General features: G+C 36.9%; 2 protein-coding genes and 1 pseudogene across 7 annotated transcripts; all 3 read left to right on the top strand.

Annotated features, from left to right (window-relative positions):
* Positions 1–1,686: 1,686 nt before the first annotated feature.
* Positions 1,687–5,824, top strand: LOC132173744 (G-type lectin S-receptor-like serine/threonine-protein kinase At4g27290). Its single transcript, XM_059585336.2, has 7 exons — positions 1,687–2,991; positions 3,793–3,927; positions 4,060–4,217; positions 4,286–4,496; positions 4,620–4,857; positions 4,938–5,088; positions 5,224–5,824. The coding sequence occupies exons 1-7, from the start codon at positions 1,722–1,724 to the stop codon at positions 5,521–5,523; spliced, it is 2,463 nt and encodes an 820-aa protein (XP_059441319.2). The 5' UTR covers positions 1,687–1,721; the 3' UTR covers positions 5,524–5,824.
* Positions 5,825–9,171: 3,347 nt separating this feature from the next.
* Positions 9,172–12,414, top strand: LOC132174516 (G-type lectin S-receptor-like serine/threonine-protein kinase At4g27290; annotated as a pseudogene).
* Positions 12,415–18,505: 6,091 nt separating this feature from the next.
* LOC132174519 (G-type lectin S-receptor-like serine/threonine-protein kinase At4g27290) lies at positions 18,506–22,904 on the top strand. 6 transcript variants are annotated; one of them, XM_088514537.1, is made up of 7 exons: positions 18,506–19,775; positions 20,606–20,740; positions 20,872–21,005; positions 21,525–21,735; positions 21,838–22,075; positions 22,153–22,303; positions 22,501–22,904. In XM_088514537.1, the coding sequence occupies exons 1-7, from the start codon at positions 18,506–18,508 to the stop codon at positions 22,801–22,803; spliced, it is 2,442 nt and encodes an 813-aa protein (XP_088370663.1). In that variant the 3' UTR covers positions 22,804–22,904. The 6 variants fall into 6 exon arrangements, with proteins under 6 accessions (XP_088370663.1, XP_088370661.1, XP_088370664.1 ...); XM_088514535.1 differs by having other exon boundaries at positions 18,506–19,778; positions 20,612–20,709; positions 20,826–21,005; XM_088514538.1 differs by having other exon boundaries at positions 18,506–19,778; positions 20,612–20,740.
* Positions 22,905–23,627: the final 723 nt, after the last annotated feature.

The raw sequence follows: 23,627 nt of genomic DNA, 5'->3' as shown, positions 1-23,627 counted from the left end.
ATGTTTTACAACCAAGTTAATACAGGGTGGAGCCATGAATTATTTAGATATTCATAGAAGGAAAGGAATCCAAGCTCTTCTTCCGCATGTATTCATATATCAGAATCCTTTCTCAACGTCCTAAAGTTTCACAAGCTTTCTATGCTGAAGTTTGGCAATGCTAAAAACTTCATTCTTGAACTCGTCGAGTCCTTGTCAATTGTCATGATTTTGATGGAAGCCTCTTAACAGCTATTTCTTGCCCCTCTTCTAAAATGCCCTGAATATCATGCTCTGTATCAATCACAAATACTCAGGAATAAGGGATGTCATGCGCTCATACTTATAAATGGCCGAAGGAGTTCTTTTTGTGGAAAAGACTCGTCCCTCCACCTGGATGACTTTATAAACGTACAACAAAATAAACTATAGTTGTGCAGACATTACTTTCCTATTTCCGCCAAAAAAAACAAACAAAAAAAGCTGAGCCCTTTTGGTTAATTATTAATATATGTACATGCAAGTAGTCAGTTTCTCCTAGATTTCCAAATAATGGTGGCTCTAGATCTTCATTCTTGCTTCCATTGGTAAAACCTTGTTCTGGAGCACATTTGAACTAAACAAGGAATGCATTATCCTTAAGAATATTGAAGGAATACATGCTTCTAAGAATATTGAAGTGTTAGCCCATGTTACCCATCCATGGATGACTTTGAAGACTATTGCTATTGTGATCCGTACTCACCTTACAGCCTGGAAGTCCTCTCCTTTTGGTCTCTTCATTTGGCATCCCCCTCCTCCAGGCTCCTTGAAGATCAATTTTGACCTCTCTTTTGGCTTTTCTGCTCTGTTGCTTGTAGGCGACTTATTTTGGCTATCAACCAGCTCTCCCTCTTCTCTCATATTGGAACCTTAGCTCCCATCATCTCTGACATACTATTCAAGCTTCAACATTTTCAAGCTTGGAATGCTTCTAAAGTTTCAACATCTCATCAATTTCCTTCCATTTTATTGGTCCTAAACAATTTGTTTGGACCCCACCAATCTCTTCCACCTCTTTTCATACTGCTTTTTTCCAGATGTTTATAAAACTCTGTTCTCATAATAAGTATCTCTTTTTTCACCTTTCAAAACAGATTCCCCTCCATTATCGATCGGTTCAGCCCCTCCCCTTTTCCAGTATCAGAAAACGTCTCACCCAGGCTCTGATTCCTCTTCTTCCTCCTCCGTAAAGCTCCTTGAGTTCACACCACTGTTTCCCGTAATTTTTTTTTTGTCATGCGGTTTACAAGATTGAAAATTGGGTGGGGTGCAAGAGTGGCGGCTGAAAAAAATTCATTGAAGCCTATTTTGTGCTGCTTCCAAGCGAACAACCGAGCGATATAGATTGGAGGGTAGGTTCTGTAAAAGGAGTCAAAAGGGAAAGACGTCAAAGTCAGGTAATTTAATTGATTGATAATACTTTCTCAAATTTTAAATTTAGACAATGTTTTGTCCAAATAATTAAAAATTATCAATGTCTTCCGTAATAATAAAAATATTTTTTTAATATTTGTTTTTTCAAATTTATAGGAATAGTCTTATTGTGTTTTTTTGACTCTCCTGAATTCTACTTTGTTGAAAAGCAATATAGATTGGAGGGTTGGGTCCGAAGAAATAATGCGCTCTAGATCTGCCTAACCTTGACTTTCATGCATATATTACTTTCTCCGAATAAAAGAAGATAAACCATTAGAAACTCAATGGCAGCCATTACCCATCTTTTCGTCTACTCTGTCTTCTTCTCTCTGTTTAGAATCTCCATTACACAAGACTCTATTACTCCAACTCAGTCAATCAGAGACGGTGGCACTACTTTAGTTTCAGCTGGCCGATCATTTCAATTGGGATTCTTCAGCCCAGGTAATTCCAAAAGCCGATATGTGGGAATTTGGCACACAATATCTTCGGAGAAAGTTGTATGGGTAGCCAACAGAGACGCTCCGCTTAGCGATCACTCGGGAGTTTTAAAGCTCGCTGATGATGGAGTTCTTGTGCTTCTTAATAGCACCAACGGTACTGTTTGGTCATCGAATACATCAAAAACTGCAGAAAATTCAGTTGCACAGCTCTTGGACACAGGAAATTTTGTTGTCAAAGATAGAAACGATGATGACCCAGAGAAGTTTTTGTGGCAGAGTTTTGATTATCCTTGTGACACGCTCTTACCAGAAATGAAGCTTGGATGGAACTTTGTAACTGGTCTAGAGAGGTTTTTATCATCTTGGAAGAGCACGGATGATCCTGCTCAAGGTGCGTTTTCAGTACGGATAGATCTTCAAGGATATCCACAACTTGTTGTTAAGGAGGGATCTAAAATAAAGGCTAGAGCAGGATCATGGAATGGCATTAATCCTTCAAGTCGTCGGTTAAGATCGGATCCACTATTGAAGTATGAATTTGTGTTTAATGATCAGGAGGCCTATTGCGAGTACAAAATCCTTAACACTTCTGTTTTCCATAGAGTTGTGTTAAACCCATCAGGCGTTGTGCAGCGATTCGGATGGATGGATCGGACACAGAGTTGGGATCTTTTCTTTACATTCCCGGCAGATCGGTGCGAAAGTTATAACTTATGTGGCGCATATGCTACCTGCGATATCAATAAGTCTCCTATATGTGCATGCTTGGAAGGATTCTTTCCCAAGTCTCCAAAAGATTGGGATTCAGTGGATTGGTCAGATGGGTGTGTTCGAAGGACTCCTTTGGAATGCAATGACGGAGATGGATTCCTGAAGCGTACGGGGTTGAAATTGCCGAACACATCTTCTAGCTGGTATAACAAGAGCATGAGCCTCAAGGAATGCGAAGGAATGTGTTTGAAGAACTGCTCCTGCACAGCATATGCAAATTTAGATGTCAGGGGAGGAGGAAGCGGCTGCCTGCTTTGGTTTGATAGCCTTGTTGACATAAGAGAATTAGGTGAGCCTGGGCAAGACCTCTATATAAGGATGGCCGCTACTGAACTCGCCGGTACCATTTCTCTTTTATTTTTCTCATGGATTTTGCTGAGATTTTACTTTTACTTTTTAATTTTTATTATACATAGGACATATGGAAACCATATCCGTTGGTTTTTAACTGGCAAAAGTAGCTTATTATATGATTGTTTATTTTATGAGGCTAAAGGAGACGTTATAATATTAATTAAATAATGAGATTTATTTTTTTTTTCAAAAAAGTTCAAATTTTTGGATAAGTACTAATTTAAGGTGGTATAAAAGCAGAGTTCATGAATTGAAACCATAATTCTAGAATTTATCACATTTCAATAAATATTCTATGTGTTGGGCCTTATTTATTGAGAGAGTTTTGAATGTTAGAAAAATCATAAAATAGTTCTCTATTCCCCCTCTTGTAAGGACATGTCAAAAAAAAAAAAAAAAAAATCATAAAATGGTTAAATTCACGTTCTTATCAGCTAAGGTCTTGACTTCGAATCGTCTTTCCTTAATTTACCTCTCATTTCAATTGAATATTCCACGAACTAATGATTATATTTATTATTTTTTTCTAACTTCAATTTTTTGGGACAAGTGATAATTTAGATGGGTATAAACAACATTGATAGACACTGTATGATACCTCTAAAAGCTCGCTTAATAAGCTGATCGTACAACGACAACCTAGACAAATTGTAATGCCATTGAAACTTGGAAGTGGTGGTGCTGAGATCAACTGCTTCATCCACCTCATCTGCACCCATTTCCCTGTCTAGACTATGTGCAAGATGAGTTATTCTCAAAGTCACCTTACTCTGTTTTGGTGTTTCAGATTATCTTGAGAAAAAGAGGCGCTCTAGCAAGAAGAAACTAGTGGCAATTATAGTCGGCTCAACATTATTAGTCGTGGGAATGACAATAGTTGCGCTGGTCTCATATATATGGAAAAAGAAACTCAGAAACCAAGGTAGAGATTTCTTAAAATTTGACTATGATAATAATTTGATTCATGATGGTGGAGAACAGATTGGGGGGTAAGTATTTTTCTTTGGATAAAAGAACTATCCAAGATTTTTTCATGCCCATGCATCTCTTGTAGGAACAACAAAAAGAAGTCGGAGGAAGGATTATGACAATGAAGGTGGGAAGGAAGATATGGAGTTACCGATATTTGATTTGGTAGTCATCGCTAATGCAACAGATAATTTTTCAAATAACAACAAGCTCGGAGAAGGTGGATTTGGACCTGTGTACAAGGTAAATAACAATATAGCTACGAAAACTATATTTTTTATTTTCAAAATTATATCAACTCCAACTTTCAGGGTATACTACCAGTGATCGGAGATATAGCTGTGAAGAGGCTTTCAAAGAATTCTAGACAAGGGCTGAACGAGTTCAAAAATGAAGTTATTTTGATTGCCAAACTTCAACATCGTAATCTTGTGAAGCTTCTTGGTTGTTGCATTCAAGAAAATGAAAATATGTTAATCTATGAATACATGCCCAACAAAAGCTTGGACTCCTTTATTTTCGGTTAGAACCTTGACCTTGACATGATTCAAAGCTTCCATGTTTAGTCTTATCCTCTTTTATTAATGAAATTGTTTGCTAAGAATGTAGCCAAGTATGTGCTAACATGAATATGAAATTGGACAGATCAAGCAAATAGTAAAGTACTAGATTGGCATAAACGTATCAACATTATCCGTGGTATTGCTAAAGGGCTTCTCTATCTTCATGAAGACTCTAGACTGAGAATTATCCACAGAGATCTAAAAGCTAGTAATATCCTTTTAGATAACAACATGAATCCAAAAATTTCGGACTTTGGCTTAGCGAAATCATTTGGGGGAGATCAAGTTGACTCTAAGACCAATAGAATTATTGGAACATAGTAAGTATGCTTAAACTCATTTAATAGGTTAAGTTTAGTTGTTTTTTAACTTAGTTTTTCTTTGCAATGGTATTTTGCAGTGGTTATATGTCTCCAGAGTATATGGTGCATGGACGGTACTCGGTAAAATCTGATGTGTTTAGCTTTGGAGTTTTAGTATTAGAGATATTGAGTGGAAAGAAGAATAGAGGATTTCATCACCCAGACCACCACCATAATCTTATTGGACATGTAAGTATTAACAATGCAGTTATTAACAGTACAGAGGATCACATGATGCCCCTATTATTCTCATGCTTTTTTAATAGTCAAGAGCCTATTTGAAGGGAGTCCAACTAACAAAAATTTTGTTTTCATTTCTTTCAGGCATGGAAACTATGGATTGAAGACAAACCAATGGAACTTATCGATGAATTGGTAGATAACTTGTGCGCTCTATCAAGTGTATTACGACACATTCATGTGGGTTTGTTATGTGTACAGCGAAGACCAGAAGATAGACCAAACATGTCGTCTGTTGTTCAAATGTTGAGTAGTGAAAATTTATTGCCTAAGCCGAAACAACCAGGTTTCCTTTCAGATTCACCAGAAGCAGATTCTTCATCTAGCAAGCATGAAACTTGTTCAGCCAACACAATCACCAATACAGTGTTTGAAGCACGATAAAGTATGTCACTTGAGAGCAAAAGCTGAGTTTTTATTTATAGGAATTTATGTAATCTTGATTTCAGCATATTTAGCTAAACAAAAAAGGTCTGGAAGCTACTACTCTTTAGGACAGAAGGGTCGGAAAGATAAAGAGCTTTGGCTTAGTGCAAGGCCGACCCTACTATATTCATGCTATTTATTCATTTAGTGAATTAGTCTTTACACATAGGACTAGTATCATGTGTTTCAGAGTGTGTTCTTTTTTGAATAATTTTAGAATCAATTCCTTTTACAATGCATACTATAAATTTATATCTAATTTTTGACTCGAAATTGGAAGTTTACGCCAAAACATGCTCTCCAGAAACCTCTTGGCTTTCTGTTACCGACTGATGTCGTGTCTTCTACATGTCTTCCTAGTATTCAATTAAAAACTCAGTAGCCACTTTACCCATCCCAATGCTCTGTCCTCTTTATATGGTGTCCATGCCTGCAAGAAATTAGATCATTTTGTAAGAAGTTTATGGAGAAAAGAGAATATACTGAAACCCCAAGAGATTGCTTGATAAGTGACTAAGAACCATGTCTCATAAGCGGATGTTGTTGTTTTGAATCTCCCCCTCTCCATCCCTTAGGGCTGAACCATGTCTCATATGTCAGGATCCTTTTTTCTTCTTGAATGCAACATCCTAAAAGCTTCACAAGGTTTCTATGCTGAAGTTTGGCAATGCTAAAAACTTCATTCTTGAACTCTTGGAGTCCTTGATTTTGATGAAAGCCTCTTAAAAGCTATTTCTTGCCCCTCTTCTGAAATGCCCTGAATATCTTGCTCTGTATCAATCACAAATGCTCAGAGGAATAAGGGATGACACGCATTCATACTTATAAATGGCTGAAGGAGTTCTTTATGTTGAAAAGACTCATCCCTCCACCTGGATGACTTTATAAACAACGAAATCAACTATAGTTGTGCAGATATTACTTTCCTATTTCAGCAATAAAAAAATAAAATAAAAACTGATCCCTTTTGGTTAATTACTAATATATGTACATGCAAGGTGTCAGTTTCTCCTAAATTTCCAAATAATGGTGGCTCTAGATCTTCATTCTTGCTTCCATTGGTGAAACCTTGTTCTGGAGCACATTTGAACTAAACAAGGAACGCATTATCCTTATGAAGATTGAAGGAATACATGTTTCTAAGAATATTGATCGAAGTGTTAAGCCATCCATGGATGATTTCAAAAGGTGAATTCTGCCATTCAACGTGTAACCAAGTGATACTCACTGATATGCCTCTTCTCCCAACAATCAACATCCTCTTAACCCATCCATGGATGAGTACTTTATAATTAAGGTCAGTTTCTCCTAAATTTTGTTAAACAAGAAGGCTTTCACTCGATACAATACATTGATATCTCTAGGGATTATATATATACGCAGCATATATATACGTTGATTTACAAGGAGAGCATAAATTGTCATTTATACAAGAATCAATTATATGCAATCTTTTCCTTTGAGTAGCAGTAGACTATTGGTCTGGTCTCCACGATTTCTTTATAAGTTGATGTGGTCTTTACCTTTTCCATTGCTAGCGACTATTGCCATTGTTGAATGGTGTTGCCTTGTGTGAATGGACAGAATTCAAATGCATGCTTTGTAAGGAAAGAATTCCACTAATTCGTAATTCACCAAATCACGTTTGGTTGACTTCTTGGTCTACATGTTTTATGTAAATTTAACCGTTTTAGAAAAACTGTTTCTTTGAAAATATTTTTCTTTTGACTTGTACAGAAAAAGAGACAGTGCGAAAAACGACCAGCAACTTCTTGCAACCTCTGGCTGTGGTTTGACAGCTTCTAACGATGGTCTAGCGGACTCTAGCGATTTGAGAAGAGAATCTCAAACTTGAAAAATATTTTACAGTTTTAAAAAAAGGTTTCGTTTATTTTTCTCTTAGTTTTCATAGTTTTCATTATGAAATACTTAAATGTTGAATTTTCTTTTATCTTGCGTCAATTCCTTGATTTAATTTTTTGTTTTGGGAATAGTTGTTAATATTGTATTGTTTGGTTTTGCAAATTGCAATTCACCATACTTGGTACGGTGCATCAGGTCGAGTTGTGGGTAACTGGCAGATGAGGGTGATTAATAAGTATTGACGGTAAGTTTTTTTTTTTTTTGCCTTGCTGACGTGGCGGTTGAAGGTGAAATGGAATTCACATGGCAATAATAAATAACATGTCACCTTCAATATGGCATTTTGGTGGGATTGGTCATTTTATTATTTTTGCTGATGGGGTGAATTGACAGACTGAAGTTGGGAACAGCTAGTTACTGCCATTTTTAGGAAACTTGTTATTGCCATTATCAAATTTTAATGGTTGATTTATTGAATTAATAAGAAAGTATGGGTCAAATATAATAAACTTATTAACTCCTAACATTTATCTTTATGAAGTTTTGGACCACTTTTTATACATTGTGGAGCTATCGTTGTAATTGGATGAACTAAATTTATTTATTTATTTTATTTTATAAAAAAAAGGACTAAAGATTTAGAGAGTTTTTTTTATTATATAAAAGTAAAAATTTATTTTTTAATTCTTAAAAAAGTTTTGTGTTTGAATTATTCTTATTAATATTTTTGTTTTGGGGACAAACTTATGCAAGACTTCTGTTAGGGTTTGTTTTCTCTAGCAGTCTAAAAGAGGAGTGAGAAATGAGATGCCATACCCCCCTCCCTTCTACTCCATTCTTCCTTTCTCTCCTCTCCTTTTCGCCTCTTTGGAGGTCTTTCTATCCGCTTCTTTTGAGGCACTACTTTGCTTCATGGGAAGCATTATCCGTCTCTTTTGAGGTCCTATCCCACAAATTACATCCCTCACCATAGTCAACACCGATTTTTTACTATCTCTATTGTGTCTCTCACTACATCTGTCAAGGTTCTCAACTCAAAATCTTTCGAAGATAGATTTACTTTCCTACACTTGACCCAGCATGACAAGCGCTACTCCATTGGTTAGTTGCTTGTGTTTTAGGTTAAACCGTGCGTATAAGTACATGATTGACCGATGAGGAGAAGTTTTCAGGCATATAAAAGAATTGTCACTTTGGTAGAAGAAGTAAAGGAAATTGCGTTTGAAAATGCACTTGTAGCAGAGACGAAAAAACCTAAAAATTAATGACGGGGCAGCATCTAGAGTCACCTATTGTGTGTGACAAAAATATTATTAGGGTTGTAGAGATTTCAAATTATATCTTTGACATTGTACTGATCAAGCATTTTGCCCCATTTCATGAAGAGATATATTAAAAAAAAAAAAAAAAATTGGTTTGGGATAAGGAAAGAAAAAACAGAAAACAAAAATATTAAGACTTAATGCTGCAGCTTCCAATGAATCATCGAACAGTAAGTCCAATTCAGTCTAGGCCCGATGAGTGACTTTTGGTCGGCTTCATATAGGAAAGATGGATTGAAAAAAGATCCAGACTCGTGGAAATTACACAAAAGTGGAAACAGAAAAAACCGAGAAGAAGGGTACGTTGACTCCGAATATGAACAGATAAACAGTTAGAATACTGAACATATGTTAGAAAACCTAGAAGAAGGCTGCTTAAATCTTGATTTCTATGCATATACTCTAAACCATTAGAAAATCAATGAAAGCCTGTACCCATCTTTTTTTCTACTCTTTCTTGTTCTCCTCCCTCTTAAGAACCTCCCATGCACAAGACACTGTTACTCCAACTCAATCTCTCAGAGACGGTGGCACTCTAGTTTCAGCTGGCGGATCATTTCAATTGGGATTCTTCAGCCCAGGTCATTCCAATACTCGATATCTGGGAATATGGTACACAATATCTTCAGAGACAGTTGCATGGGTAGCCAACAGAGACGCTCCGCTTAACGATCACTCGGGAGTTTTAAATGTAACCGATGATGGAGTTCTTGTGATTCTTAATAGCACCAACGGTATTGTTTGGTCATCTAATACATCAAGAACCGCAAAAAATCCAGTTGACCAGCTCTTGGACAACGGGAATCTTGTTGTGAAAGAAAGAAATGATGATGATATAGAGAAGTTTTTGTGGCAGAGTTTTAATTATCCTTGTGATACACTCCGGCTGGAAATGAAGCTTGGATGGAACTTAGTAACTGGTCTAGATAGGTTTTTATCATCTTCGAAGAGCCCGGAAGATCCTTCTGCAGGTGAGTATTCTATACGCATAGATCCTCGTGGTTATCCACAGTGGGTTAATATGGAGGGAGATAAAATAAAGGCTAGAGCGGGGTCATGGAATGGCCTTCGTTTTACGGGTCAAGGGTTAAGACCGAATCTAGTATATGAGTATGGATTCGTGTTGAATGAGAAGGAGGTCTATTACGAGTACAAACTCCTAAACACTTCTGTTTTCTCAAGATATGTGCTAAACCCATCAGGGGTTGCGCAACGATTCATATGGATGGATCGGACACACAGTTGGGAGCCTTTCTTTACATGCCAGGCAGATCAGTGCCAAAATTATGGCTTATGCGGTGCTTATGCTACTTGCAATGTCAATATCTCTCCTGTATGTGCTTGCTTGGAAGGATTCTTACCCAAGTCTCCAAAATATTGGGATTCAGTAGATTGGTCAAATGGGTGTGTTCGAAGGACTCCTTTGGAATGCAATGACGGAGATGGATTCCTGAAGCACACGGGGGTGAAATTGCTCGACACATCTTCTTCTTGGTACAACAAGAGCATGACCCTTAGGGAATGCGAAAGGATGTGTTTGAAAAACTGCTCCTGCACAGCATATGCTAGTTTAGATGTCAGGGGAGGAGGAAGCGGCTGCTTGCTTTGGTTTGGTAGCCTTGTTGACATAACAAAATTCGATGTGGGTGGGCAAGACCTCTATATAAGGATGGCCACTACTGAACTGGGTACCATTTCACTTTTATTTTTCTCTTTGGATTTTGCTGATTTTTTCACGCCCACGCATCTCATCTGCACCCATTTTCCCGTCTAGAGTATGGGCAAGAGGAGTTATTCTCAGTGTCACCTGACTCTGTTTTGATCTTGCAGAACATCTTGAGAAAAAGAGGCGCTCCAGTGAGAAGAAACAAGTAGCAATTACTATCGCCTCAGCATTGTTAGTCGTGGGAATGACAATAGTTGCACTGGTCTCATACATATGGAAGAAGAAACTAAGAAACCAAGGTAGATTTCTCAACATTTAACTATGTTAATAATTGATTCGGGTAGATTTATATCTAAGAAATTTAAATAACTAGGTCTTTCACAGAGAACAAATTGGGGGGTAAGTAATTTGCTTCATAAAAGAACTATTCAAGATTTTTGCATGCTCATGCATCTCTTGTTATTTCAGGAATGGCAAAAACACATCAGAGGAAGGATTGTGACAATGATGGCAGGAAGGAAGATACAGAGCTACTAATATTTGATCTAGCAACCATAGCTAATGCAACAGATAATTTTTCAAACAACAAGAAACTAGGAGAAGGTGGCTTTGGACCTGTGTACAAGGTAAATGTTAACATAACTAGTTGAGTTGTATTTTATTATTTTTCAAAATATACCGACTATTTGAGTTTCAGGGTACATTGCCAGAAGGGAGAGATATAGTTGTGAAGAGGCTTTCAAAGAATTCTGGGCAAGGCCTGAATGAGTTCAAAAATGAAGTTATTTTGATTGCCAAACTTCAACACCGTAATCTTGTGAAGCTTCTTTGTTGTTGCATTCAAGAAAATGAAAACATGTTAATCTATGAATACATGCCCAACAAAAGCTTGGACTCCTTTATTTTTGGTTTGAACCTTGACCTTGACTAGATTCAAAGCATTCATGTTTAGTCTTATCCTATTTTGTTAATGAAATTGTTTGCTGAGAATTTAACTAGGTATGTACTAACATGATTGTAAAATTGGGCAGATCAAGCAAAGAGGAAACTACTAGATTGGAGTAAGTGCATCAACATTATTCGTGGTGTTGCTAAAGGGCTTCTCTATCTTCATGAAGACTCTAGGCTGAGAATTATTCATAGAGATCTTAAAGCTAGCAATATCCTTCTAGATAACAAAATGAATCCAAAAATTTCGGACTTTGGCCTAGCTAAATCATTTGGGGGAGATCAAATTGATTATGAAACCAATACGATTATTGGAACATAGTAAGTTGCTTCAACTTCTTTTATAGGTTAAGTTTAGCTGCTTTTAACTTCTTTTTGTTTGCAATGATATTTGGCAGTGGATATATGTCTCCTGAGTATGTGGTGCATGGGCAGTACTCGATAAAATAGGATGTATTTAGCTTTGGAGTTCTAGTATTAGAGATAGTGAGTGGAAAGAAGAACAGGGGATTTTGTCACCAGACCACCACCTTAATCTTCTTGGACATGTAAGTTTAAAGAGTGACAATTCCTAGTAATTTACTTTTTTTTTTTTGGGAAACTTCTTATTAAGAATGCAGTTCCGGACACTACATAGGGTCTTATGATGCCCATATTATTTTGATGTTCTTTTAATAGTCATGGGCCAGTTTGAAGGCATGCAGTCTGACCCACAAAAATTTGGCTTCCATTTCTTTTAGGCATGGAAACTATGGATTGAAGAGAGGCCAATGGAGCTGATCGATGAATTGGCAGGTGACTTGTGCCCTCTATCTAATGTATTACGACACATTCATGTGGGTCTGTTATGTATGCAAAAAAAACCAATGGATAGACCAAACATGTCGTCTGTGGTTCAAATGTTGAGCAGTGAGAGTTTGCTGCCTAAGCCAAGGTAGCCAGGGTTCTTTACAGATTCACTTGAAGCAGATCCTTCGTCTGTCAAGCATACAACTTGTTCAACAAACAGATTCACCATTTCATTATTGGGAGCACAGTAAATATCATGAAATTGAGATCAAAAATGGAGATTTCATTTTTATTCTTTTAATGAATTATGTAATAATGGTTTCAGCTTATTTAGCTGAACAAAAAGATAATGGGCCTTTAGCAATGTAATGTTTTTTTTTTTTTTTTTTTGGTTCTCTTTCCTTCTTTTTCTCGTTGGATGCATTTTGTTGTTCCTGCTAGCTCTTTATTTGGTTGCTAAGAAAGTTGCAGTTCCGCAGATGAAAACTATGTTTGGTTGCTTACAAAATTTGGGACAAGTGAATGAAACTATAGATTAGTTTTCTGTCTTAAGGGATAATTACCTCGCAGGCTGGCAAGAAGTAGCTGTGTCTAGATAAAGTGTTGCTGGAGCGGATATCACAATAAACAACACCCATTAAGGTGATGTGGGAGACTGGATTTGTTGGTTGAGCTATGAGAGATAGTGAATGAGTGTAGAGAATTGCAAGAACAAGGAAAATTATAGAATCAATGGGAGCTAAATTTGGGAAGTGGGAAGAAGCTTCAACAAAAGCGTCAATAGTGTTAGGTGGTACTCCATGAAGAGCATCCGAAGCATTATTCATATAATGAGCCTGTGAGTAGTTGGTATTAGGACCAACTGTAATGAGAGAGTCAAAATGCTTAATCTATTCACTACAAACAAAGACACGTGAAGAGCCTTTTTGGCAGATTGCTCAATGCTGGAGGGATGAGAGATTATTGCTCTGTAGCAGATTGACAACTAGTGGGGTTCGATTTGGAGGTTCTGTGATTTCTCACGTAGGAGAAAATAAAGTTGAAGGATTGAAGGACCATGCTGTAGTAGAAGATTGGAAGTTCTTTTCTTTTTATATATATCTATGCAGGGAGGCTTGCCTGCTCTCTGACTCATTTTTGTTCCTTCACTTTCTGTTTATGAAAACCCAGATGAAATTGCAAAGTTGATTGAGTGGATATGATATCCAGAATGATTACGATTGCAGATGTTTTTGGACATGCAGCATTGCACTGCATCTCACTTCCTTGATTCTGTGATTTTTTCTTGATTTTCTTTGGTAAGTAAAACAGAGTTTTATGTGACAAACCAATACATGCCCCTTTTAGAATTGTTCAAAGCTTCATTTCTGTTTGAGGCTTTTCAAGTTGGCTTTGTTTTTTGGTAAGTCTTTGACATGGTTTGATCTTGTAAACTCGGTTTGCCTTCTACTGTTAAGAAGCTATACAGAGTTGTATAAGGCTAATGTGGATAGTTTGAGGAATTTTATTTTGTGTGCTTTACAGGATTTGTTAGATCAAAACGTATCACATTTTGCGAAATAAGAATTTCCTAGTAAAACACCTGATATGTTAGGATACAGAGGGGGGACAACATGAGGCTGCTTGGAAGTTACAAATATATGGTTTTCTAGTTCTATGAACAGTAATTGGTGATGTCTTGGAGGTTCTAGCATTTGCTTTTTACATGGTAATGGATGGTTTCTTTTGACTTGGTTATGGGTGGTTATGTTTATATTCATGCCTCTTGAGTTTGAGTTGGACTTGGATTGTTGTTTATCTTCATTGGTAGCTTCAACATCCTCCTGCAAGTTCAACAAGGAGTAACGCACGTTTAACTTGGAACGTAGTAGTTGAAATCTTGTGGAGACAATAGGCTTGGTTAGCACATTCTCTAATTGATTAGAACTAGGAATAAAACAAACTTTAAGAGATTTATTTGCAACCTTATCACGTACAAAGAGAAAATATATTCTCACATTATTTGTTCTTGCGTTATATATCGGATTAGTAGAGAGATAAGTTGCACCAATGTTGTCACACCATAATTTTGGTGGAGATTGAAAGACCACCCCAAGATCGTGTAATAGATAATATTGTATCTATGAGAGTTCTGCCAACATGTTAGCAAGGCATTATGATCAGCCTTCGTACTTGAACGTGACACTATAGGTTGTTTGTGAGAGTGCCAATGGATTAAATTTGATCCCAAGAAAATACAATATGCACCTGTAGGTTTGCGATCATCAAGGTAGCTAGCCCAATTTGCATCTGAAAAAGATTCTAACCGAAGAGAAGAACTATCAATGATTAGTAACCCATGTGACACTGTATGTTTGAGATACCTTAGTATACGTTTCACGGCATGCCAATGAAGTTTTGTAGGACGATGCATAAACTAACATACACGATTAATTGAAAATGCCAAATCAAGTCATGTAAGTGATAAATACTGTAAGGAGCCAACAGTACTCCTAAAAAGAGATGGATCCTCAATTGGATCTCCCTCAAATGTCGTGAGGGTATGAGATGAGGACATAGGTGATGAAATTGGTTTGGCCTCTAACATGTTCGTGCGTTTGAGAAGATCCAAAATATAACGGCGTTGAGAGAGCAATAGTCCGGATATAAGCTGTAAAACTTCGATGCCTAAGAAACAATTGAGTGAGCCTAGGTCCTTGATAACAACATCATTTGTAGTTGGTGAAGGAGATCATCAATGGCTGATGGGACTGAAGCCGTGATGATGATGTCGTCGAGATAGATGAGTATGAGCATTGTGAGAGATACAATTTTATATATAAACAGTGAAGGATCAGCCTTTGATGCAGCAAATCCAAAGGTCAAGAGCTTACCACTTAGTCTTGAGAACCAAGCACAAGGTGTCTGTTTTAAACCACAGAGGGTTTTATCAAGTTTGTAAAAATGTGATGGAAAGCCCAAATGAACAAATCCTGGTGGTTAGCTTATAAAAACTTCTTCAGATAGCACTCCATTGACAAAGACATTTTGAATATATATTTGGCACATAGACCAACAGGAGAGCACTATACAGATGGTTTTTATGCTTCACAATTGGACTGAAAGTCTCCCTAAAATCAATCCCAGCTTGTTGATGAAATCCTTTTGCAACAAGACTCACCTTATGTCGTTCAATTGAACCATCCGCTTTCCTTTTTAATTTAAACACTCACTTCATCCCACTATATTATTGGCAGCAGATGACAGTACTAGAGTCAAAGTCTTATTCTGCAACAAGGCATTAAATTCGGTTAGCATGACTAGTCTCTATTCTGGAATTTTCATTGTTGATGAGTGATACGTAGGATACCTTAGTCCCATTTGGTCTTGTTGATACTAGAGGCTACATGCAAGATTTGTGATCGTAAATGGTGCCTTAGAGGTTGAGGTAGCACTTGACATGGTTTTTGAAGGTAGGGTTGTAAAACCATCAATGAATTGAACTCCATTATTGCCAATGAGGTAGAGAAGAATGGTGGTCTTGCAAATAGGATAATTATCCTTTGTGAGCTTAACAAAATTCTGTAGGTTGGAGAGGGTAATAGTGGGCGTGGAGGTGGAGGTGGTGGTTGATAAGGCACACATTATGCTAGAAGGATCAGAAGTAAGAGACATTAGTTGTGATTGGCTCTGATACCATATAAGATCACAGACTTCTTTGATTAAATGTGATTTCCTTCCTTACTCATGTACTGGGTTTTCATTAATATATAAGTTTAATTACCTTTTTAGTACTTAGGTTTGCATATTTTAATTTTTTCTCACCTGTGGTTCAAATCCTATCACAAATGATACTCGACTTATGGGAAAAAACCAACTTAGTAGCTCCGTTAGGTTCCGTCACTCATGTCATCACATACAAATGCCAAGTGTCCTAAAAATAGCCAAGAATATTGTGAGAAGGTTGTAAGTTTGTTTTAACTAGAAAAAGTTCTTTGAAAAACAAATTTTTAATTTTTTTGTTTTTTCCTTTTCTAAGGAATCAAGTAGTATGTAAATAATGATTTGATTCTGATGAGAGACAATGAAAATCAACCTCCCCATAACCTCCAGATCCAATACCATTCGCTTCCGAAAATTTTTTGGTGTATTTCTTAAGCTCTTCAAAAGAGAACCGCCTGGCTCCTTCCAATTGGGGAACACTACCACTTCCCATATTCATATCCCAATTTGCTGCATTTGTGCGACATTATAGCACAAATAAGTCTGTAGAAAATCCACATGATTAACTACAAGGTGCTAATTCTAAAATTATGCCTATCTTACCAAAGGGATTATTCTGTTCAGTAGTTCTTTTTGCTCTTTTCTTTTGGTGGAAAGCATATACTCCTGCAATGACTAGTAATAACAGGAGGATAGAACCACCAACTGCTGCTCCTATTATAATGCCACCGCTTACCTTTATATTTGATCCTGTATGTACCACAATAATGTGTTCGTGTGAGAGAGAATGCATCATGATAAGATTGAACAAGTATCACAATGCAATGAGCAAACATCATGACTACTAATTTTCAGCTCAAGTCTGCAAAATGTTTCAGATAAATGCAAGTAATCAAAAACTTCTTAATAACAATACGCCTATCTTAATAAGTGAAAAAACTTCTCAGCTACAAGTTTAAAGCCTTAATTGGTATGTTTATCTTGTCTGCTTACAGCTCATGAAGATTTGCAAGATTACTGATGCTTGAAGGCACAGACTCACTAGGTGAATTTCTATCCAAGCGTCTGTTATCAAAAAGCCTGCCCAAAAAAAAAAAAAAAAAAAAGCAGGCAGAAAATTAATGTATATAACTGACAGTGTTCGTATAACTATTTAGATACTGAAACAAAAAGTCCCATTCCTCAATTTCCATACTGAAGACATTTACTCTGGTTTTGTCAGCAACTTAAGCTATAATTACAAGTTCTTGAAAATGGACAGTTTAATCGAGCTTACACATGTATGGCATTCATATTTGAGCTGAAAAGTTGAGGCAGAATTGTGCCCGACAGCTGGTTCTTTCCAAGATGACTGTTTAGATAATGAAGGAAGCTTAGATGGTTCTTAATTACAGAAAACAAAACAAAAAAGAATTAATCAGCTTGAAATCATGATGAAAGTTGGACAGCCAAGAAACAACCTATTGTGTCTCGTTCCAGTACGGAGTCTGAATACAAGGCCTTAGCCAATGCCACTGCAGAGTTGATTTGGATTCAATCATTGCTCAAAGAACTTGCGGTCTTTCTCTCGGCAGCACCCATTCTTTATTGCGACGATATTGGTGCCACCTATTTAACTTCAAATACAGTCTATCATGCCCAAACAAAACATATTGAAATTGATTATCATTTTGTGTGGGATCGGGTAGCTAAAAAGACTTCTTGTTAAATCTCTCTCTAGCAAAGATAAATTGGCCGACATTCTTACTAAGCCTTTGGTCTCTGCTCGTTTTGCTCACCTTTGTACCAATCTTAACGTTTGTTCTCAACTGTTAGGATTGAGGGGGAGTATTGAATTGAATTCTTTAGCTACACGAAAGGTCAAAGCTCCAGCTCAAGTTACACCACCATACCGGGTCAGGTCTACAGACACCATACCTCCTCAGCCTTGTTTGGTAAAGGCGTTGGAGTTGGCCTAGACACTATTCATCACCATTTCCCAAAAATATTAACATAAAAACATTTTCATATTTTCACTTTTTATATCACATCATTCACTTTTTATTATTATTCAAATAAAAAAATCACTACAAAACAAAACTTTTTCACTTTTTCATACCGCTTTTTCACTTTTTTATACAAAATATTCATACTTTTTTTTCACATCAATCTACATTAACTACAGTGTCTAGGTCAACCCATTTACCAAATACCACTCTCTTTTCTCTAAGTTTCTTGTTTATTTGGTTCTCGTAAGAAACTGCTTTTATTGTTTGTACTTTTATGATAAATAGAACAGAGGACCAAGTCCTCACGCGGCAATTACAAACATCAGTGTCTCTATTTTAAGGAAAAGACTTGTCTCAATTTTTGGGTAACATACCTGACATGTTGGGCTTTCAAGTCATCACAAAACTTACAAAAAGAAAAAAGAAAAAGTCATCACATAGGCCCCGTTTGCAAGTAACGTGATAGGACTTCATGGGGTAGAAAATCAACGTAGGCATTTATTGACACTCCTGAATTCAAATTTGTTGAAAAGGAAAATAGATTTTGAGGGGGAGTGTCCCGAAGAAACAGTGCGCTCTCAAGTCTTGACTTATGTGGATATACAGTATACATATATTACTTTCTTTCTCCGAGAAAGAAAAGATCAACCATTTGAAAATCAATGGGAGCCATTACCCATCTTTTCGTCTACTCTGTGTTCTTCTCTCTGTTTAGAATCTCCATTACACAAGACTCTATTACTCCAAGGCAGTCAATCACAGACGGTGGCACTACTTTAGTTTCAGCTGGCGGATCATTCCGGTTGGGATTCTTCAGCCCAGGTAACTCCAATAGTCGGTATGTGGGAATTTGGTACACAGTATCTTCGGAGACAGTTGTGTGGGTAGCCAACAGAGAAGCTCCGCTTAGCGATCACTCGGGAGTTTTAAAGGTCACTGATGATGGAATTCTTGTGCTTCTTAATAGCACGAGTGGTGTTGTTTGGTCATCTAATACATCAAGAACCGTAGAAAATCCAGTTGCGCAGCTCTTGGACACCGGAAATCTTGTTTTGAAAGATAGAAACGATGATGACCCAGAGAAGTTTTTGTGGCAGAGTTTTGATTATCCTTGTGACACGCTCCTACCAGAAATGAAGCTTGGATGGAACTTAGTAACTGGTCTAGAGAGGTTTTTATCATCTTGGAAGAGCACGGAAGATCCTGCTCAAGGTGAGTATTCTGTACGGATAGATCTTCGTGGGTATCCACAGTGGGTTAATATGGAGGGAGATTCAATAAAGACTAGACCAGGGTCATGGAATGGCCTTGGTTTTACGGGATATCCTAAATTAAGACCGAATCCAGTATTTGAGTATGAATTCGTGTTGAATGAGAAGGAGGTCAGTTACGGGTTCAAACTCCTTAACACTTCTGTTTTCTCAAGATTTGTGGTAATCCCATCAGGCGTTGCGCAACGATACGTATGGATGGATCGGAGATTTACTTGGGAGATCTTCTCTACATCCCAGGCAGATCAATGCGAAAATTATGGCTTATGCGGTGCATATGCTACCTGCAACATCAATGAGTCTCCTGTATGTTCATGCTTGGAAGGATTCTTTCCCAAGTCTCCAAAATATAGGGATTCGATAGATTGGTCTGATGGGTGTGTTCGAACAACTCCTTTGGAATGCAATGACGGAGATGGATTCCTAAAGCGCACGGGGGTGAAATTGCCCGACACGTCTTCTTCCTGGTATAACAAGAGCATAACCCTCCAGGAATGCAAAGGAATGTGTTTGAAAAACTGCTCCTGCACAGCATATTCACCTTTAGATGTCAGGGGAGGAGGAAGCGGCTGCGTGCTTTGGTTTGGTAGCCTAATTGATATAAGAAGAGAATTCGCTGGGCGTGGGCAAGACCTCTATTTAAGGATGGCCATTTCAGAATTGGGTACGATTTCACTTCTATTTTCTCTTTGGATTTTGCTGAATTTTTTTTTTTTTTTCTTATATTTTAAATAGGGGTAATTTCGCTAAAGACTCCGGAACTTTAACTCATTTGGACAAAACCCCCTAAACTTCAAAATATCTCAATTTAGTCTCATGAACTTTCAATTGCTCTCAATTTGAATCCCTCCATCAAATTTAGTCGTTAGAAATACTAAAAAATACAAAAATATCCCTGATTTTCGTTTTTTTTTTTTAATAAAAAAATGTTTTGGAATTAAGGGTAAAGTTGGAATTTTATAAAAAAGCTGGGGGTATAAACGTCATATAACGTTTAAAATCTGACGAAGGGGTCCAAATTAATTGCAATTGAAAGTTCAAGGGATTAAATTTGGAGATTTTGAAGTTTTGGGGGGAGGGGGGATTTGTCAAATCGGGTAGAAGTTAAGGGGTCTTCAGTGAAGTTACCTCTTTTAAGTAAGACATGGAAAACTATGTCATCGGCTTTCTAACAGCGAAAGTACAATTTTTACATGTTTGTTCATTTTATGAGGTAGAAATGACGATATACTACTAATTAAATGATTAAGTTTATAATTTTTTACATGTTAAGTTTTTGGATAAATAATAATTTAAGGTAGTATCAAAGCACAGCTCATGAATTGAAATCCTGATTATAGAGTTTATAAAACTTGCTTAATAAGGTGATCATACAACAACTAGACAAATTGTAATGCTTGGAAAAGTAGGAAGTGGGGGTGTTGAGATCAATTGCTTCATCCACTTTATTCGCACCCATTTCCCGTCTAGATACTTGACTTTGTTTTGGCCTTTCAGAACATCTTGAGAAAAATAGGCGCTCCGGTGAGAAGAAAGTAGTAGGAATTATAGTCAGCTCAGCATTGCTATTTGTGGGAGTGACAATAGGTGCACTAGTCTCATGCAAGAAGAAACTCAAAACCCAAGGTAAAAACTCAAAACCCAAATATGCCTTTCACGAAGAACATATTTGGGGGTAAGTATTTCACTTTGGATAAAAGAACTATCAAAGATTTTTTTTTTTTTTTTTTCATGCACATGCATCTCTTGCTATTTAGGAACAACAAAAATAAGTCATGGGAATGAAGATATGGAGTTACCGATGTTTGATCTAGCAGCCATAGCTAATGCAACAGATAATTTTTCAAACAACAAGAAGCTAGGAGAAGGTGGCTTTGGACCTGTGTACAAGGTAAATAAGCTATATTCTTCATTTTCCGGGCGACGTCGTGTGTTACTATTGAAAGATACGCTATATAACAACATACGTGCATTACTATTAAAATGACGTTGCCCAGTAGGGCGATGTTGTTTCTACAGTCGTTGGCGTCACTGGGGTGAAGTCGTTCCACTATTGAAACGACACCTCTCAAAATGAGGTGTAGTTTGCACAGTAACGACACCATCTATGGCATCGTTGCATTGCTCAAACGATACCTCTTTTTGAGAGGTGTTGTTTGCACAGTGAAAGGAAGTGTGTTAGTGTTGTTTTGTTAAAACGACACCTTTCAAAAGGAGGTGTCATTTGCACAGTAATGACACCATCTGTGGCGTTGTTGCACTGTTCAAACAATATCTCTTTTTGAGAGGTGTCATTTGCACATTGAAGGGACGCTTGTTAGTGTCGTTTTGTTAAAACGACACTAAGCCATGCATCACCATCCTTAGTTTTTTTGTAGTGTCCAAGTTATACACACTCTTTCATTTTCAGGGTAAATTACCAGATGGAAGAGATATAGCTGTGAAGAGGCTCTCAAAGAATTCTAAACAAGGATTGAACGAGTTGAAAAATGAAGTTATTTTCATTGCAAAACTTCAACATCGTAATCTTGTGAAGCTTCTTGGTTGTTGCATTCAAGAGAATGAGAACATGTTAATCTATGAATATATGCCCAACAAAAGCGTAGACTTCTTTATTTTTGGTTTGAACCTTGACCTTGACTTGATTTAGAGCATTCATGTTTAGACTTATCCTCTTTAATTAATGAAATTGATTGTACTAACATGAGTGTGAAATTGCACAGATCAAGCAAAGAGTAAATTACTAGATTGGCATAAGCGCATTAATATTATTCGTGGTGTTGCTAAAGGGCTCCTCTATCTTCATGAAGACTCTAGATTGCGAATTATCCATAGAGATCTCAAAGCTAGCAATATCCTTCTTGATAACAACATGAATCCAAAAATTTCGGACTTTGGCCTTGCTAAATCATTCGGGGGAGATCAAATTGATTCCGAGACCAATAGGATTATTGGAACATAGTAAGTATGCTTAAACTTCTTTTATAGATTAAGTTCAGCTGTTTTTAACTTCTTTTCATTACAATGATATTTGGCAGTGGTTATATGTCTCCTGAGTATGCAATGCATGGACAGTACTCAATAAAATCTGATGTATTTAGCTTTGGAGTTTTAGTATTGGAGATATTGAGTGGAAAGAAGAACAGAGGATTTTGTCACCCTGACCACCACCTTAATCTTCTTGGACATGTAAGCTCAAAAAGTGACATATATATCCTACTAATTTACTTTTTCTTTTTTTTTTTCTTCGAGTTTCACTAACAATGCAATTCCTGACAGTATAGCGGGTTATGATGCCCCTATTATTATGATGCTTTTTTAATATCATCGGCCAGTTTGAAGACATGCAGTCCAACCCATTAAATTTTGGCTTTCATTTCTTTCAGGCGTGGAAACTATGGATGGAAGACAGGCCAATGGAATTGATCGATGAATTGGTAGGTAACTTGTGCACTCTATCGAGTGTATTACGACACATTCATGTGGGTTTATTATGTGTGCAACAAAGACCGGAAGATAGACCAAACATGTCATCTGTTGTTCAAATGTTAAGCAGTGAGAGTTTATTGCCTAAGCCGAAACAGCCGGGTTTCTTTTCCATAGATTCACCTAAAGCAGATTCTTCATCTAGAAAGCATGTAACTTGTTCAGCTAATGAAATCACCAGTTCAGTGTTTGAAGCACGATAAAGTACATCATTTGAGAGCAAGAGCAGAGATTTGTTTTTATAGGAATTTATGTAATCTTGATTTCAGCATATTTAGCTAAACAAAAAGATTTGGAAGCTGCTACTCTTTTGGACAGAAGGGTCAAAAAGATGAAGAGCTTTGGCTAAGTGCAAGACCGATCCTACCATATTCATGTTGTTTATTCATATAGTAGATTAATCTTTACACATAGGACTATATCATGTGTTTCAGAGTGTTTGTTCTTCTATGAATAATTTTAGAATCAATTTCTTTAACAATGCATACTATAAATTTCGATCTAATTTTTCACCTGAAATGCAGTTAAAAGGTTGCAATTGAAAGTTTATGCCAAAACATGCTCTCCAGGAAACTCTTGGCTTTCTTTTACTGACTGATGCCTTGTCTTCTGCATATCTTACTAGTATTCAATTAAAAACTCTGTGGCTACTTTGTAACTCTTCTGTACTAAAAGTTAAATACCAAAAACATTTAACGTTTTGCTGTTGTCTTTTACTGGCAATAGCAATAAAAGTAAATATTAAAGCACTACAGTAGATGTATGAAGAAATTTAAAATAATTTTTTCTTGTCTTTACGCATATACTCTAACGAGCCTTTAGCAATGTAATGGTTAGTCCATTGGTTGAAATTCTAAATTGCTTGATGAAGAATCTATATCTGGCAGAAAGCTTTGGGTAAGAAGACCGGGCTCTTTAGGCTAAACTGCATTGCTGGGTTTTTTTTTTTTTATTATTATTATTATTTTTTTCTTTCTTTTTATTGTTGGCTGCATTTTGTTCTTCCTGCTAGTTCTTTATCTGGTTG

Source organism: Corylus avellana, chromosome 3 (assembly GCF_965113065.1).
Source record: "Corylus avellana chromosome 3, dhCorAvel1.hap1.2, whole genome shotgun sequence".
NCBI lineage: Eukaryota > Viridiplantae > Streptophyta > Magnoliopsida > Fagales > Betulaceae > Corylus > Corylus avellana.
The sequence above is the reverse complement of the archived record's forward strand: the minus strand, read 5'-3'. Positions and strand labels throughout refer to the sequence as shown.